The sequence below is a fragment of the Sus scrofa genome, chromosome 7 (genome assembly GCF_054392235.1).
Source record: "Sus scrofa isolate SSC_HxYL_T2T_F1_AM1 chromosome 7, Sscrofa_HxYL_maternal_Yorkshire_Landrace_v2.0, whole genome shotgun sequence".
NCBI classification, from domain to species: Eukaryota; Metazoa; Chordata; class Mammalia; order Artiodactyla; family Suidae; genus Sus; species Sus scrofa.
In genome coordinates this window covers 39,296,211-39,315,009 of record NC_139389.1, presented here as the reverse complement: position 1 = coordinate 39,315,009, position 18,799 = coordinate 39,296,211, and the positions used below count along the sequence as shown (strand labels likewise).

Sequence of the window (18,799 nt, the reverse complement as noted above, 5' to 3'; positions counted from 1 at the left end):
TTGTCAACCAGCTAGAAATAACCTTGTAAATCACCTATACTTCAATGAAACTTAAAAAATACTAGCTGGAAATATTTTCTTTCTTGGTCTTTTCTTATGTCTCTTATGCTGTACCCACGGCATATGGAAGTTTCCAGGCTAAGGGTCAAATCGGAGCTGCAGCTGCCACTCTACACCACAGGTCATGGCAATGCCAGATCCTTAACCCACTGAGTGAGGCCAGGGATCAAACCCATATCCACATGGATACTAGTCAGGTTTGTTACTGCTTAGCCACAACCGTAACTCCTGGAAATATTTTCTAATTTCTTTATGATGTCTTCTTTGGCCATGAGTTTAGAAATTATTTTAAATATCCCAAATGGTGGGAGCTTTTCTTCTTTTTTTTTAAGGGTTTTTTGTTTAATACATCTGAAAAATATGCAAATACAAAGAATTCAGACATAAGAAAAGCACTGGTTCAATACTAATGAAATTTACAAGAATTAGGATTTGGGGAAGGTGGGGAAGGTTACCTAGCATTTTTACAAACTGGAAACTGCAACCAAAATAAACTGATAAAATCCCTATTAACACTTATGAAGAGTCTGCATATGATTCTCCCCAGGATTTTTATTAAGCTAGAGAGACTCGACTGGCTGCCCTAGGGTTCCTCACATGCAAAACAGAAATGGGGGGATTCCCCTGACTGGTCCCCATGTTGTTAAATGTTCTCCCCACCCCCATCCCACCCCCAGCTTCTTAATGAAGCAGGTCTCTCTCCATCCTCCTAACTTGGAAGAGGATGTGAATCATCCATAGACATCTGTCTTCTAGCACCACCCCTCGGATTTCCTCTACATACCAGGTCTTCAGCTGTGTTCTAGGAAGACCACATCACACAATATTCAGCTGCACATCTATGCTCAGCATATTAAGACAATGACTGACGGGGGGAAAAATGTTTTTTAATTACATACTCAATCCATTTGGTGTATTTCAAAAGGTGCAATACTTTGCTTCATTTATCAGTGAAAGAAGTTAGAAATTAACTTCAAAAAAATAGGGAATGGCAAATGAATTTCTTTGAAAGTCACAGGCACATATAATGCATCCTAGAAAAAAGGAGGGGTAAGACAGGTTCCACCCCACTTTCATGAGTATCATCAAATACCGGACCTACTTAAGGGTGGAGAGAAAAGGCAGCTTTCAAAAAGGAGTATATTACTAAATGAGGCATTTACTATATGCCTTCCTAAGAGCACCAGGTGGGTAACATGTTTTCTAAACTAGATCTAGGAAGTGGAATGTGGAGTCAACCTATCCTCTTCCCCTTAAGGAAGGGCTGTCCAATGGTTAATGAATTTAAAAAACATGGCTAAATAAGAACTCGCCCCCACACCACCCCATCTAAAAAACAGACCATAAATGCGCGTGGGGTGGGGGAGGACCCTAGATATCCCAGATTACTCTCCAGAGTGGAACCCAGGAAGAGCTTCAACCATCACAAGCATGCCTTGCTTTTAAACAAACAAACAGGAGTTCCCGTCGTGGCGCAGTGGTTAACGAATCCGACTAGGAACCATGAGGTTGCGGGTTCGGTCCCTGCCCTTGCTCAGTGGGTTAACGATCCGGCGTTGCCGTGAGCTGCGGTGTAGGTTGCAGACGCGGCTCGGATCCCGCGTTGCTGTGGCTCTGGTGTAGGCCGGTGGCTACAGCTCCGATTCAACCCCTAGCCTGGGAATCTCCATATGCCGCGGGAGCGGCCCAAGAAATAGCAACAACAACAACAACAACAAAGAGAGACAAAAGACAAAAAAAAAAAAAACAAACAAAAATAATTTCTTTGAAACGACAAAACAAAAACTAGTACTAATCACTTTTCTGACAATACACAACTACTCAAAATTAACTAGTACTGAGAGGGGAAGGAGGCCGTGCCTACAGGCCTTGTCTCACACGAGTGCATGTAGGTAGGTGCAGGGTATTTGTCATTATTGCAAAAACAAATTTTGATTTTTATTTATTTTATTTTTTTTTTTTTTGCTTTTTAGGGCCACACCTGCGGTACGTGGAAATTCCCAGGCTTGGGGTCGAATCGGAGCTACAGCTGCCAGCCTACAGCAATGTGGATCCGAGCTGCGTCTGCGACCTACACCACAGCTCACGGCAACACCGGATCCCTGACCCACTGAGCGAGGCCAGGGATTGAACTCGCATCTTCATGGTTCCTAGTTGGGTTCGTTAACCGCTGAGTCACAAAGGGAACTCCCAAATTTTAATTTTTAGTCTTTAGTTTGATTTAAACATTGTTTTCAGTATGATGCCAACACCAGTTGTGCAGAAAGGGCTCTGGAGAGACGTTCATAGCAGCACACACCTGCAGCTCTTCTTCAGTTCTAGAGGCTCCAGGGCAGCCAATTTGCTGTGTCGAATACATTCTTTAGGCCTTTCTGTGCAAGTGCAGAACACTCCACATACTTGACAGCCTTCAGGTTATGGGCCAGTTTTCAGCAGTCTCTGGAGTGGAAGGCCTCTGTTTATTCTGGGCAAGGAGAGGAGTCATCTCTGAGATCAATTTGGGTCCCAATAAGCAAGAAAGGAGTCTTTGGACAGTGGTGAGTTATCTCCGGCACCCACTTTTCTTTCACATTTTCAAACAAGGATAGAGAGACCACTGAAAAACAGACTAGAAATACATCTGTTTGTGGATAACTCAGCAGTCGTAATCTGTCATAATCCTCTTGCCCTACAGTATCAAAAAGTCCAAGAGTGTATGGCTCTTCACCAATCATAACTGTGACTGCAGAGTTGTCCAAAACAGTTGGTACAGATGGAAATCTGTTTGTTGTGTAGGATATCAGGAGACATGTTTTACCAACGGCACTATCGCCCACAACACACTTAATTGTCTACATTGCTGGAACAGTTCTGTATCCACTTTACATATTTCAAATTTGATGATGACCTCAGCTCCTCCGCTGGGTGTTGGCAGCACTTCGCAGGGTCTCCTCAGCTGCCCAGCTTTTCTAGTTACGTTACCGCCCAGATTTTCTAGTTATGTTATTGTTATTGACTTCTAATTTAGTTCCACTGTGGTCAGGGAATATACTACATAAGACTTCAACATTTTGAAATTTACTGAGACATATTTTACACATATGGTATATTTTGGTGAAGAATTTATGTACTTAAATGTGTATCCTGCAGTTGTTATGTGTAGTATTCTGTAAATGTCAATTAGGCATGGTGGTGCATGTTATTCATATCTTCTACATCTTTACTAATTATTTTTCAGGTTGTTCTATCAACTACTGAGGGAGGATTAGAAATATCCAACTATGATTTTGAATTTGCCCTTTTCTCATTTCATTTTTTTAATGATTTTAATTTTTTCCATTACACTCTTTATAGTGTTTTATCATTCCAAGGGCAATAGTTTGCATCTATTAACCCCAGATTCTCAGTCCACCCCACTCCCTTCCCCCCTCCCTTGGCAACCACAGTCTGTTCTCCAAGTCCATGATTTTTCTTTTCTGTGGAAAGGTTCATTTGTGCTGTAAATCAGATTCCAGATATAAGTGATATCATACGGTATTTGTCTTTTTCTGACTTACTTCACTTAGTGTGAGAGTCTATAGCTCCATCCGTGTTGCTGCAAATGGCATTATTGTGTTCTTTTTATGGCTGAGTAGTAGTCCATTATGTATATGTACCAAAACTTCTTAATCCATTCATCTGTTGATGGTAATTTAGGTTGTTTCCATGTCTTGGCTATTGTGAATAATGCTGCAGTGAACATATGGGTGCATGTGTCTTTTTCAAGGAAAGTTTTGTCTGGGTATATGCCCAGGAGTGGGATTGCTGGATCATATGGTAGTTCTATATTTAGTTTTCTGAGGTACCTCCATCCTGTTTTCCATAGTGGTTGTACCAGCTTACATTCCTGCCAACAGTGTAGGAGAGTTCCCGTTTCTCCACACCCTCTCCAGCATTTGTTTTGTTGACTTATTAATGATGTCCATTCTGACTGGTGTGAGGTGGTACCTCATAGTAGTTTTGATTTGCATTTCTCTAATAATCAGTGATGATGCGCATTTTTCAAATGCTTGTTGGCCATCTGTAATATCTTCTTTGGAGAAATGTCTATTCAGATCTTTTGCCCATTTTTTCATTTGCTGTTGAGTTGTATAAGTTGTTTGTATATTTTAGAGATTAAGCCCTCGTCAGTTGCACCATTCGAAACTATTTTCTGCCATTCTGTAAGCTGTGTTTTTGGTTTCCTTTGCTGTGCGAAAGTACCCTTTTCTCATTTTATTTTATTTATTTATTGCTTTTTAGGGCCACACCCACAGCATATGGAGGTTCCCAGGCTAGGGGTCTAATCAGAGCTACAACTGCTGGCCTACACCACAGCCATAGCAACGCCAGATCTGAGCCACATCCTCAACCTACACCACAGCTCACGGCAATGCTGGATCCTTAACCCACTGAGCAAGGCCAGGGATTGAAACTGCAACCTCATGGTTCCTAGTCATATTCACTTCTGCTTCGCCACAAAGGGAACTCCCCCTTTTCTCATTTTAATTGTCTGTTTTTATTTCATTTATATTGAAGCTCTCTCAGGTTGATGCACATTTATCATTATTTGTTTTTCTGATGAAGTTACTTTTACTATGAAATGTTTCTTTTTATCTCTAGTAGTAATCTTTGTCTTGAGGTCTATTTTGTCTGAAAATATAGCCATTCCAGCTTTCTTGTGCTTACTGTTCACATGATGTACCTTTTTATCATTTCTACTTTTTTTTTTCTTTTTATGGTTATACCTGTAGCATATGGAAGTTCCCAGGCCAGGGGTCAAATTGGAGCTGTAACTGTGGCCTACACTGCAGCCTGAAGCTATACCAGATCCTTAACCCACTGAGCAAAACCAGGGACCTGCTCCACAGCAGTGACCTGAGCAGTTGCAGTGAAAATGCCAATCCTGGAGTTTCCATTGAGGCTCAGTGGTAACAAGCCCGACTAGTATCCACAAGGATGTGGATTTGATCCTTGGCCTAGCTCAGTGGGTTAAGGATCCAGTGTTGACATGAGCTGTGATGGAGGTCACAGACATGGCTCAGATCTGGTGTTGCTATGGCTGTGGTATAGGTCAGCAGCTACAGCTCCAATTCGACCCCTATGCCAAAGGTATGGCCCTAAAAAGCAAAAAAAAAAAAAAAAAAAAAGCCAACATTTAACCTGCTGTGCCCCAAGGGAACTTCTCCTACTGCTTTTTTTTTTTTTTTTAATTTAGTTAGCCATTATTTCTTCTAATTTTTTTTTTTCTGTCTTGTCCTTTTAGGGCTGCACCAACAGCATATGGAGGTTCCCAGGCTAGGGGTCAAATGTGAACTACAGCTGCTGGTCTGCACCACAGCCACAGCAACACAGGATCCAAGCCGTGTCTGAAACCTACACCATAGCTGAAGGTAACGCCGGATCCTTAACCCACCAAGCAAGGCCAGGGATCGAACCTGCAACCTTATGGTTCCTAGTCAGATTTGTTTCCGCTGTGCCATGCCAGGAACTCCTCTTCTAATGTTTTTTAATGCCTTGTTTTAGTTATCAGTAGACAACAAATCACTCCAAACCTAGTACCATAAAGCAATAAGCATTTTACTAAGCCCACAGATTCTATGCATTAGAAATCCATTTGAGAGACAACTGCAGTTGCTTTTCTATGATTCATGATATCTGGGGCCTCACCTAGGAAAATATGAATGGCCAGGAGTTGGGATCACCTGGACGCCGCTTCATTCACATGGATGGGCCCTGAGCTGGAATGTCCCAAGGGTTGGGCTCAGTCAGGGCTGTTGACTGGACACCTACATGTGGTTGCTCCATGTAGCCTGGATGTCACTTTTACTCCCATTCTGTTGGTTACAAGTAAGCCACTAAGGCCAAGAGAAACACATGTAGGATGATACTGTTTCAGCCATCTTTAGAAAGTACAGTCTGCAAGATAAGACATCTCCTTTCCTTCTAGAACTCAAATTACACTTTTTTTTTTTTTTCCCTTTTGGCTATGGCCAGGGCATATGGAAATTCCTGACCCAGGAACTGAACCTCCACCAGAGCAGTGACCCAAGCCACAGCAATAACAATGCCAGATCCTTCACCCACTGAGCCACAGGAAACTCCAATTATACATATTTTAATATTGTCCCATAGTCACTGAGGCTCTGTTTTTGTTTCTCAACCTTTTCTGTTCTTCAGAATAGATTATCAGAATAGATAATTATTATTGTTCTGTTTTCAAGGTCATGGACACTTTCTTTAGACATGTCCGATCTGCTGCTGAGCAAATCCAATAAATTTCTCATTTCAGATATTGTACTTCTAAGTTATAGATTTTACATTTGGTTCTTTTTATACTCTCCATTTCTCTGCTAAGATTCTCCATTTGTTCATTTATTACTGCCAAGTTTGCTGTAAAATCCTTGTCTGATAATTCCAACATCTGAGTCATCTTGGGGTCATTTCTATTGACTGCTATTCTCTGGACAATGAGTCACATTTCCTTTATCACACATCTAGTCATTTATTATTGCATACTGGACATTATTGAGATTCTGGATTCTGTCAATCTTCCTCTGAAGAATTTTGTTCAGTTGGGCAATTAACTTGGCTAGTTTCATACTCCAAACTCTGTTTTCCCTGTAGGGGACAGAGCTGAATCTTAGCTCTTTTCTTTTAGCTTTCAACCACTGTCTTTTCCAGGCCCTGTGGAGACTTCTCCCATACACATGAGGGATTTGAGCACAGTTTAAAAGCAGATTTAGGGCACCCCTTCTGTCCTTCCTTCTGAGATTTATCTCCTCATTTTCCAGTCCCTCTTAGAGCCCTTAGCTCTATCCTGACTCCCCCAGCTTGGAAGACTGCAGACTTTTGCTTAAGTGTTAACCATCACCCACCATGCAAACTGGGGAGTATCCTCAGGCAAAATGCTATATAAATGAGAATTCAACCCAGCGCAGTTTTCATCTTTCAAGTTCCCTGTCAGTTAATGCCTTGATTTGGTCACTTTCCAAAGTCTTCAAGTAGTTGTTTTTTACATATTGCTCAGAACTCATAATTGTTATATGAGGGAGGGTAAGGCCAATATAAGATACTCCTATATTATTAGAACTAGAAACCCTTTCTACTATCACTATGCTTTCCCCAGGAGGCAATTATGATGTGAGTCATCAAAAATACCTATGACCAGATGTGAGCAAATGCACCCTCTCAGAGAGGGCAATAAAGGATAATGGGTAAGTCATGTTCTTTCCGTTGGTATAGCACTTACTATAAAATTTCAAAGCAATATAAAAAGGTATAAAAGAGGGAGTTCCCGTCGTGGCTCAGTGGTTAACGAATCCAACTAGGAACCAAAAGGTTGCAGGTTCGATCCCTGGCCTTGCTCAGAGGGTTAAGGATCCGGCGTTGCTGTGAGCTGTGGTGTAGGTCACAGATACGGCTCAGATCCCATGTTGCTGTGTCTCTGGTGTAGGCCGGCAGCTACAGCTCCGATTTGACCCTTAGCCTGGGAACCTCCGTATGCTGTGGGAGCGGCCCAAGAAATGGCAAAAAGACAAAAAAAAAAAAAGGTATAAAAGAGAAAATGACAGTTTTACTATATAGAAGTAATTATACATCAAGATAGACAGGTGTATAAAATAAAATATTCCATATATTCTAAAACTTGCTTTTTTCTTCAATGAATAATGTATCTTGGGAATTTTATACTGTCAAATTTTTAATGCTTTTTAGTAATTGGATAGTTATCTACAAACAATACCTTTGTATAAATGTACTATAATTTATTTAACAAAGTCTCCACTGATTTCTCTTTTACATCAATTTCATTAAATAGCCTTGTAGGTTTTTCTCACTTTTTGACTCCTTCTCTAGGATGAATTCATAGAAATGAAGCTGCATATTTTACACTTTGACAGATATTGCCAAATTTCCCTTCATAGACCTAATACTGATTCATGCTCTCAACAAGTATAACCAATTGTACAAATTTCTCCATACTCATGGTAGCTTTGTCATTTGAAATACTCCCATTTACCCTACTCCCCATCCCAATATGAGGCCACCCAATATTCTGGAAATTCTGGAGAGGTTTTCCTTCCTTAATTCTCAACAACAGTCCTGATGAACATTCTAATTCCCTCCTCTAAGCCTGGCACCTTGCTAAACCCTACACTGTTTAGCCGAAACCATAATGCCCTGTCTGGTTTGAGCCAGTCTTGTTCTAGAATTGAACACGTGTAATTTGGCCTACTAGCAAGGGTCCAAAGGGCTCAGTGGTTAACGAACCTGACTAGGATCCACAAGGATGCGAGTTCGATCCCTGGCCTCACTCAGTGGGTTAAGGATCCAGCATTGCCGTGAGCTGTGGTGTAGCTCACAGACTCAGTTTGGATCCTGAGTTGCTGTGGCTGTGGTGCAGTCTGGGAACTTCCGTATGCCATAGGTGCAACCTTAAAAAGCAAAAAAAAAAAAAAACCAACAAAAAAAGTTAGTAGGTTCAAGCCACATAAAGTAGTTGTGGAAGACACAAAGAAGAGTGCACAATAAAGCACGGGTCTCTAACCCTATGAACAGCACTATGAGCTAGGACTATGTCATTTAGATCTTTGTCTAACACAAAGTCCAGGATAAGCATGCTCAGTGAATGCTTATTGACAATAATAAGAAACAAATCAATGATAATTGCCAAATAAGGGGAACTAAGGGGTATATCCAACAATCCATCCACATTCTTTCTCCCACTGCAAAGCAACTATATAATGTGTCTGATTATCCAATCATGTTAAACCAAGTTTAAGAGTGTCATCTGAAAACACAGAAATAAATACATCCGTGCAGCTGAGGTAGAAGGCACACCACACCCTTCCCATTCACAACAATCAGAAAGTAGAGGTTTTTTAAAGGGAGAGAGAAAGAGAGATTAGGATATTCTAAAAGCTCTATCTAAAAAATTTTATAACAAAAAATAATATCAGGAAAAATAAAGAAGATATTTCTGAGAAAATTATTTTTTAAATAATGGCTAATATTTCATAATTGTTTACTCTATTCCAGGCACTGTCTTAAGTACTTTCTTATATATTTTTATTTAATTTATCTCAATGACCACATGATATAAAAGACAACTATTGCCTCCAAATTACGGATGAGGAAACCTAAGCATAGAAAGACAGGATAACTTGCCCAAGGTCACAGAGCTAGTGAACTAGGATTCAAGATTAGGCAGTCTGGCTCAAGAACTTGCAGTCTTTCCTATACTAAACCATCTCTCTGACTTTTAACAAAGGTAGAAAAGTTTGGAGAAGCTCCAGTTGCTTCAGACCCAGGTCAATGGCAACAGAGAACAAGCTAAGCCCTATCCAGATGCCTTGGCATAGTACTCAAGCCTCTGTGACCCAGCCCCTATCCTTCCAGTATCATTTCCAGCTGGGTTCCACCCTTCAACCCCACATTCCAGGATGCAGAACCAGAGGCACTCTCCTAAATACACTTGCTACTCCTCAACCCAGAACTACTGCTCATGCAGCAACTTCTGCCTGGCATCACCTTTCTGCCCTTGACTGTCTGTGCCCCCTGGCGCCACAGATACTTCTGAATACTTGACTGAGTTTATTATTTACAGGTCTGTTTGTCTCTATAGACAGTCAAGTCCTTGAACAGGAATCTTGTCTCATTTGTCTTTGAGTTCCTGGTGCTTGGCATACAATGCAGATGGTCAATAAAAGTTTCTGGAAAGAATTAATGAATAAATGGTCTCAGAAACAGAGTCCTCAAAGACAGCCTGGAGCTAGCTGAGGGGAAGGTGAGACCAAGAATGGCTGAGACACCACCTGTAAACCTTCCTCAAAGAGGACGAGGAACCTCTCCTATGGGCTCAGAGGTCTAAGAAGCCACAGTTCAACCCCACCTGAAAGGAAGGGAGGCAGCAAGAGCTCTGCTGAGGTTCAGCAAAAGGACATCCCACAATACACCGCCAGGCCTCTAACTTCATGTCAACCTTTGCTGAGACATTTCCTTAAACGAAATGAGTTCCCGGACACTGCAGCCCCTTCTTTCACACAGATTTAAAAAAAAAAAAGAAAGAGAGAGAGAGAGATGGGAAAGGGGCGGAAGGCAGAGAGAAAAGCGAGAAAGAAAATTTATGTTAGAAAAGGGAAACGCATATTTTCAGATCTGCCTGGAAACGTGTTACACCAGATGGCAGAAGGAAGTCAGCTTGAATGAACTTAGCCCATCCCTATCTGGATTTTCTACATATCAGAACACCCCAGCTCTCAAATGGCTCATACATACCACAAACTGCCACTCAGACCCCTGCCCCATCCTCAGTGCTGCTGCAACAGAAACTATTTTTGGAAAATAAAAAACAATTTCAGAGCTTCCAGAGTATCTGCAGATTCAGAAGCTACGCAAGAGTAGCTTAGGAGAGCTGACCCTACAGGACATATTACGAACCAGAGTTGGTCTAATTAGAGCAGCACTCCTGCCTCAGAATATGCTCTCTCTTCTTCCCCTTGACTTAGCTGAAATTATATATACCCTAAAGGATTGGGAATTTGGTAAGAAGGTAAGGAGAGCAGAGCACACAGGCCTGGAGGTAGGGAGGAATGGTAGCAGAGCACTGAGAAGCCGTGACAAGAGGGCCTTAAGAGGTGAGAGAGAGGCATAAAGGAGAGAAGAGAGTGTGCCAAGAGCAACCTTCAGCTGCTTCAGATTTGAGTCTAAGTCAGTGGTCCTCAACCCTAAGAGACTCAACCTGATGAGTGGCACTGCCAAGAGTGACAATATTTCCAAAACAATGTTCCAAACAGTCGCCCCTCCTCTGACCCCTCACCTTGTGGTAGCTGCAGTCCTGGAATAATCACTGTAGTTTTTTTGTTTTGTTTTGTTTCGTCTTTTCACCATCTCTAGGGCCACTCCCACAGTACATGGAGGTTCCCAGGCTAGGGGTCCAATCGGAGCTATAGCCACCGGCCTACGCCAGAGCCACAGCAATGCCAGATCCAAGCCACGTCTGTGACCTACACCACAGCTCACGGCAATGCCGGATCCTTAACCCACTGAGCAAGTCCAGGGATCGAACCTGCAACCTCATCGTTCCTAGTCGGATTCGTTAAGGACCGAGCCACGACGGGAACTCCATAATCACTGTAGTTTAAAGCTGTGCAGTAGTCTGTGTTTACATGTTAAGTAGACTTATATAATCTAAACAGGTAATTCACCTCTGTAAACATCTAACACACGTTCAGAAGTCAAAAAAGGACAAAGGACAATGATCAGAGCTGAGCCTGCAACCTACACCACAGCCCATGGCAACGCCAGATCCTTAACCCACTGAGCGAGGCCGGGGATGGAACCTGCATCCTCATGGATACTAGTTGGATTCACTTCCACTGCACCACAATAGGAACTCCAAAAGGATGTTTATATATGTATAACTGGGTCACATTGCTGTACATAAGAAATTGGCAGAACACTGTAAATCAATTATAATTAAAAAATTAAAAAAAAAATTTTAGAAGCTCCTGTCATGGCTCAGCAGAAACGAATCTGACTAGTATCCATGACGATGTAGGTTCAATCCCTGGCCTTGCTCAGTGGTTAAGGATCCAGTGTTGCTGTGAGCTGTGGTATAGGTTGCAGATGTGGCTCAGATCTGGCGTTGCTGTGGCTGTGGCGTAGGCCAGTGGCTACAGCTCCGATTCAACCCCTAGCCTGGGAACCTCCATATGCCATGGGTGTGACCCTAAAAAGCCTAATAATAATAATAATAATTTTTAAAAAGAATAAAGACCAGGAATAAAAAACAAAAACTATGAAATCTGAATTTTAGTTTCTTTAGTAAAGATTAAAAAGTTATGCCAATGGGGTACTAAGCTTACAGAATAGAATGAAATTATTTAATATCCAAGGTAGTCTGAAGATAAAATGTTTAACAAAAACCTGAATGCCTAAAGAACAGCTCCACTAGAGTTCCCTGGTGGCCCAGCAGTTAAAGGCTCTAACATTGTCATTGCTGTGGCACGGGTTCAACCCCAGGCCTGGGAACATCTACAGGCTGTGGATACAACCAAAAAAAAAAAGAACAGCCCCTCCTTTTTATTTAAGGTACATGATTGTTATTTTGACAGGGAGCAAAGCTTCACATCCATTCCAAGTGAGAAATGTTATGGGTTAATGGTTACAACTTACCCGAATCATTTTCATTGGACCCGCCCAATTTGAACATTTATTCAAAAAGATCTTATGTTTTCAAGGTTCTGACATTTCCATGTGAGTAAAATTTACCAATATATCTGAATTTGAAAATTAGACAGAGGCACAAATAAATTGGCCATCTGGTTTACCACAGATGAAGTAAAGAGATTGTCAAAATATATCCACCAGAAAAGCTAAAATGAAAAAGAGGAAAAATACCAGGTATTGGCAAAGATGTAGGGCAACCAGAACTTCTGGTAAAAGTGCAATTGGTACAGCCACTTTGGAAAACTGTTTGGCAATATCTATTAAAATTTAACATACAGGAGTTCTCCTATGGTGGGTTAAGGATCCAGCATTGTCACTGAAATGGCCTGCATTGCTGCTGTGGCACAGGTTCGACACCTGGCCTGGTAACTTTCACATGCTGTGGGCATGACCGAAAAAAATTTAACATAGACATATAGAAATCCCACTCAAGTATATCCCCAAGAAATACGTGTTCATTTTTTCACTGAAGGATATGTATTAGAATGTTCCTAGTGGCACTATTTATAAGCATAGCCCTAAACTAGGAACCTATCCAAAGGTCCATTAACGGTGAAATGTAGAAATAAATTTAGGTCTATTCACATAATACTATACAGCAATTAAAAAGGAAAATCTACAAATTGATACAAGAGAGATTAACTTCACAAAAATAATGTTGACGTCAGACAGGACAGTATACACTCTATGATCCCATTTGTATAAAGTACATAAAAAAGACAAAACTAATCTACACTGTTAGAAAACAGTGGCTACGCTTTGGTGGAGATAATAATGGAAGATGAAACAAGGGGGCTTCTTGGTGCTGTTTCTTCATGTGGGTGCTGGTGACAAGAGTATGTTCAGTTTGAAATACTCAATAGATTAGAAGTATTATAGCAGTAGGGTGATTAAAGAGTGCACCTCTAGAATGACAGTGACTGTGTTTGAATCTCAGTTCTATCACTTATTAGTTATGGTTTGGGGCAAGTTATTTAACCTCTCTGCGCCTTTTTTTCTCCCCTACCCATGGCATATGGAAGTTCCCAGGCCAGGGATTAGATCTGAGCTACAGCTGCAACCTATACCACAGCTATGGCAATGCTGGATCCTTAACCAACTGCACCACAGCAGGAACTCCTCCATTTCTTCATCTATAAAATGGGCCTAATATGTCTGAGATTAGTCTGAGAATTAAATCATCATAAGACTTGGAAACTACTTATTCACACAGTTGGCTATTATTAAATATCTGCTAAGTAAATAAAAGTACTTATCCTGAAACAACACTACAAGAAGAGGAGGGAAACAAAGACATCCATGATTTCACTATTACTAGAAAATGCACAGAATAATTATTTGGTGATAATAAGTAAAGTCTAGTATAAAGGTGGCTGACCTGGAAGCTGAGACTAGGCCTACAAACCTTCACCTAAAGAGACCCCTGGGCAAGCGGTCAGCCTCTCTGAGCCTGCAGCTCCCCGCTGTCCACCATCTGGCTGGCTCAGACAGTTCCTTCAGGCTGATGAGTAATAATGAGTAGAGGAGGCACTGATCAGAAACTAAGAGTGTTGAGTTCACAGTCAGCCTCTCTTATTCTCCAGAAGGACTCTGAAAACTTCTATACCTCTGAGTTTCACCTAATGCTTATATTTTTAAAAATATCTACCATGTCTATCAGCCATGTCTCTGTCACTCTGGGTCACATTTCCAGTAGCCACTAAGAGTAAATAATTAAGACTTCTGATGCGTTTCTACAAGAGCCATTTGGCTGAGGTGTTTTCATCCACACCATGGTAGTGTCCCTAGCTTCTCTGGCCATGTTATAATAGCTACTTTTTATTAAACCCTACTTCCATGCCAGACACTATAGTAATACTTTATCCCCAATTCTCAAAAAAGTCTGCCAGGTATGTATTATTCTTCCTTATTCTCATCTTTTATGGATAAGAAAACAGGTTCAGAAAGGCTGCTCTGTTCATCAGGGGGCAGCTGGAAGGTGAATCTAGCCTGTCCAGCTCCAGAAAAAATGCTCCTTCCCTGAGCCATAGTCCCTTGACTTACTTTACAATCAATCACATTTCTTCTTACTTGTACAACAAGAAGACATGAGCTAAGGCGATCTAAAACAAGAATAATCCAATTCTGTGAAAAATCCATTTTGGATATTTTTAAGTGATTACTTTTGTTTCTGAGTAAAGGTCTCCTCCTGGGTCTGTTTAAATGAACACTGTACATTGAAGCTATTTGTATTACACAGCTGCCATCCAAAGCATAGGATAAAGCCCTTCAAAGACATTTATACTTCTTCCCTGCTAAATCTCCAGTGCCCAGATCAGCACCTGGCCTGGAGTAGACATGTAACAAAAATGTCTTGAATACATCCTCCTTAAATCCTTTACCAAACACTCTACCAATAAGCAGGATGCATTCCAACAAGATACTTTACTATCTGAAACTTCATGACCAAAATTAAATGTAATATGCAAGTCACTGGGATATTCTTCCTGTGGTAGGATACTCCTCCAGGTCAAGTGGCACTGCCATCATCAGCAAGAAGTAATTATTAAACACCTACAAATATTACTTAACATAGTAACCCAGTATACGTTCTCTCTTTCCCCAGCAGGTTTGGCAAGCCACAGAAGCTACAGTTCCTCTCCAGGCAGGCCAGCCTCTGTAGGTGTAGTAGAGACCAAACAGTGACACAAATGTCACAAGCAGGATCAGGCAGCTTTTCCAAGTTAGACCACCAGAAAGGTCTCAGGAGTTTGATCATTCCCCCAATGAGACCCACGTCCTAGCACCTTTTCCTTAAGCCTTGAAACTGCAGCCCTGAATAACCTTCTTCTCCTCCTCCTCAGTCAACCACACAACCCTGAGGAAATAAGAAATTTCTGCCAATGTCCGATATACCTATTCTCACTTCATCTAAAAGAGATACTTTATTTACTAAGGATCACTGAATGTGTCAGCACATACTATTAAAATTTCTTTTTTAAAACTCCATCTTCATAGAGAATACACAAAATATGTGTGTCCTACAGAGGAAAGTATACCAGAATTAGGAAGTCAAGTTCTATTTCTCTACTTTAAGGTCCACTGCAACTTGGGCAAGTCACTTTTCCTCCTAGTGACTTGGGCAAGTCACTTTTCCTCAGTCATAAAATGAGGGGTTGAACTAGTCAGGGGTTATTCACCTAATTCCAGGATGCCTTATGGGGTTAAGGCATGTGCTTTAGGAGTTCTCAACTCTCCCCATCCAGGGAACTTATATGAAAAATTACCTGTTTGCATATGTGAATTTTTCTGGAGAAGTCTATGGCTTATATCAAATTGTCACACAAGTTGTGGCCCAAAAAATAACCATAGCTCATGTTTTATTGAGAACTTACTGTGTCCTAGACCCTTCTATATCAACGCATGTAAGTCTCACAATAACCCTTTGAGTTAGATACTATTATTATTCCCATTTTACAGTTGAAGAAAGTAAACCAGAAAGAGCCCTAGCTCTTAAACACAGCACTACTTTAGGTGAGATCATCTCTAAACCCTAAAATTCTCTGATTCTATGCTTTTTCAAAATAGTTCATTAGTGGTTTTCTTTTAGCTAAATTTTCTCTCTCATTTCACAATCATTAGCCCTACACTTAAGTCTTTACACAGACCAGCCAAACTCATGGAACACTCAAATGTCAGCTGAAAAAGAATATATTAGGGAATTAACCCAAGTAACGGGTCCAAAGGCACTTTCTAGTTCCAGCTTCCAATGTGCTTTTACTTTCAAAAGATGTATCTGAATCTAAATACTAATTAAATTCTAAAATCAAAGTAACAATAAATTAGCCAGATTGTCAGCCAGAAAAGGCAAAGGGGTGGTAGCAACAGTGTTTCACACCACTAACCAAGGCAATGAGAAGAGGAGGAAAGATACATTAGTGCAAGGCCTGGGGTCCCATATTGACTGACTTCTCCCCCAACTTCCACCTCCAGAAAACCACTGACCCCCTAAAGCCAAGGCTGGGATCAGTCTCCACTTGGGAGACAAAGACTGTCTAAAGGTATCAAGGCATCACCAAGCCCTGCCTGGAATAAGGAGTTGAAAAGGAAGTGAAAGGCTAGCTTCCAGTTCTTGTGGACACCAGTTCTTGACAACCCAGAATCCTAACACAGGGGGCAGTGGTCACCCAGATTCAAATGAACTCTTTGGCCCACCACCTGGTTCCAGACCAAATGACTTGAAGGACATAACATTGCTTAGTAAGTGACTACAAAGCAGAAGTGAACACCGTTAGTTCTTTCCACAGGCCATCAAAACACCTCCACATCTTAAAGGGAAGGTTGTTGAAACTTCATGCCGAGCTCTTATGACCTTTCTCCATTTAGTCTGTGATAAGGAGAAGAGAAGCAAAGGAGGGAGAAAGGAGATCAGAGGCTCGGCCCAGGGTGCAAGAACTAGACCTTTTTTTTGTCTTTTCTAGGGCTGCACCCATGGCATATGAAGGTTCCCAGGCTAGGGGTCAAATCGGAGCTATAGCTGCCAAGCCTATGCCAGAGCCACAGCAACGCAGGATCCGAGCTGCGTCTGCAACCTACACCACAGCTCACGGCAACGCCGGATCGTTAACCCACTGAGCAAGGCCAGGGATCGAACCCGCAACCTCGTGGTTCCTAGTCAGATTCGTTAACCACTGAGCCACGACGGGAACTCCAACTAGCCTTTTTTCAAGGGTGATGCAACAGGGTCAGCCAGACGATGAAGAGGAGGAGCTGGGAGCTTCTGGGAAGGAGAAACCAGTGCCCGGGTTGGAAATCTGGGCGGAAGAATGGGTCATGCAAGACTGGATGACAGGGTCATCTAGACGGGGCCGGAATGAAGGGTCTAATCCGCAGCAGAAGGAGGAAGAGGAAGGTGGGGAGGGGATAGTGGGCGGGTAAAGAGGCGGGCGGAGAGCCCGGAGGGAGGGACAGCGGGTCCTTAGCGCAGAGGAGACCACACGGGGTGGGCAGGGAAGGGTGGAAAGGTGGGGGCCACGGAGTGACGGGCAGAGGGCCCGGGGGACAGACATGCAAGGGGACGGGGTGACCTGGTGGGCAGTGTGGGACCTGAGGGCGCGAGCAGCCGGTCAGGGCACTCTGGGCGTCGGCAGGGACCGGGGTTGCTAAGACGAGGAGGAGAGCCTGGGCTCCCGTGCACAGGCAGGGGCGCCGGGTCCCCGAGGGCCCAGGGCGAGGGAACAGCAGAGCGGTGACAACGGTCGGAGCCACCGGAGTGGGGAGGAGACTGTCCGGCTCGAGTTGAGGCGGGGATGGCCGCGGAGTCCCGGCCCGGAGCACGGCGCAGGGGGGGAGGGTCCAAGGGGGCGAGGAAGGGCCCGGGACCACTGGGGGCCGGCGCTGGCGCTCTCACCGGGACAGGTGCTTCAGGATCTGCTTCTTAATGAGCCCGGCCATGCCGGAGCCGCGGCCCGCGTGGAAGGCAGGCGGGCAGCTGCGGCCTCCTCAGCGACGGAGAAGAGGCGGCCCCTCACCTCGCCGCGGTGCGGGGACCGGATGCCGCCGCCACAGCCGCCGCCATGGCGCTCTCCCGCCCCTGCCCGGGCGTCCGGAGCTCCGCCACGATCCCACCCACCCGCGCGGCGACGCGGAGCTCGCGCGCCGCCCGCCCGGCTCGCGATCGCGGCGGCCTGGGGCGCGCGCTCTGAGAAGGGATGGCGCGGCGGCGGGAGCGCGCGCGGCGAGGGGCGGGCTCCCCGCTCTCCCTCAGCCGGCATCGAGCGCCGCCCGCCTGACTCGCGGCGGGCCGGGGACGAGCCCTGATGGAGGGGCGCGCGCGGCGGCGGGTGCGCGCGCGGGGCGGGCGGGCACCCAACTCTCCCTCAGCCTGTGGTCGGCCTCTCAGTGGTGGGAGATCCGAGAGCTTCGCCTCTGAGCTTCGGGAGGTATACACCCCGGCAGTAGTCAGGAAGTCTCAGGGAAAGGCGGCGTGTAGTGTTTTCAGGAACTTGCTAGCTAATTGCATACCTCCTGGCCCCTTCTCATTCATTTCCCTCACACGTTCACTCATTTGCTGAGCACAAGCTCACCGCGCTCCGGGATGACGCTGGAGTGAAAAGTAGAATCGGGGCGCTCTGCTGCCTGTGTTAAGGGGTGAGAGCGGGCACCCCGTCATCCTCTCTGCACCCCTTAGCCTCTACCTGGTTAACCAGTGGGTACTCATTTTATTTGGCACGGGGGTGCACTGCAGAGACAGCACAAAGGGAGACTAGTTTTATTTTTTTTTAATTTTATGGCCGCACAGGCGGCATATGGAAGTTCCCGGGCCAGGGATTGAATCCCGGCTGGAGCTGCCATCTACCGGGCCGCTGCCAGAACAAGGAACACTTTTGGGGAGGGAGGGCTTTTTTAGGGCCGCACCTGCGGCACAAGGAAGTTCCCAGGCTAGGGATCGAATCAGAGGTCCAGCTGTGGACCTATACCACAGCCACAGCAACGCAGGATCCTTAACCCACTGAGCGGGGCCAGGGATCCA

At 43.9% G+C, this 18,799-nt stretch overlaps 1 protein-coding gene and 1 pseudogene across 14 annotated transcripts in view; both read right to left on the bottom strand.

Annotated features, from left to right (window-relative positions):
* BLTP3A (bridge-like lipid transfer protein family member 3A) overlaps window positions 1-17,891 on the bottom strand; it is a 68,474-nt gene extending 50,583 nt beyond the window's left edge. For all 14 annotated transcript variants that reach the window (XR_014809924.1, XM_084967823.1, XM_084967834.1 and 11 more), the window contains exon 1: window positions 17,678-17,891. Coding sequence is in view for 4 of the 14 variants with exons in the window: in XM_084967823.1 (XP_084823949.1) it covers window positions 17,678-17,721 (44 nt within the window). In the remaining 10 variants the exon portion in view is untranslated. The remainder of the gene's footprint in view (window positions 1-17,677) is intronic.
* LOC100153663 (cell division control protein 42 homolog pseudogene) lies at window positions 2,214-2,961 on the bottom strand (annotated as a pseudogene).
* Window positions 17,892-18,799: the final 908 nt, after the last annotated feature.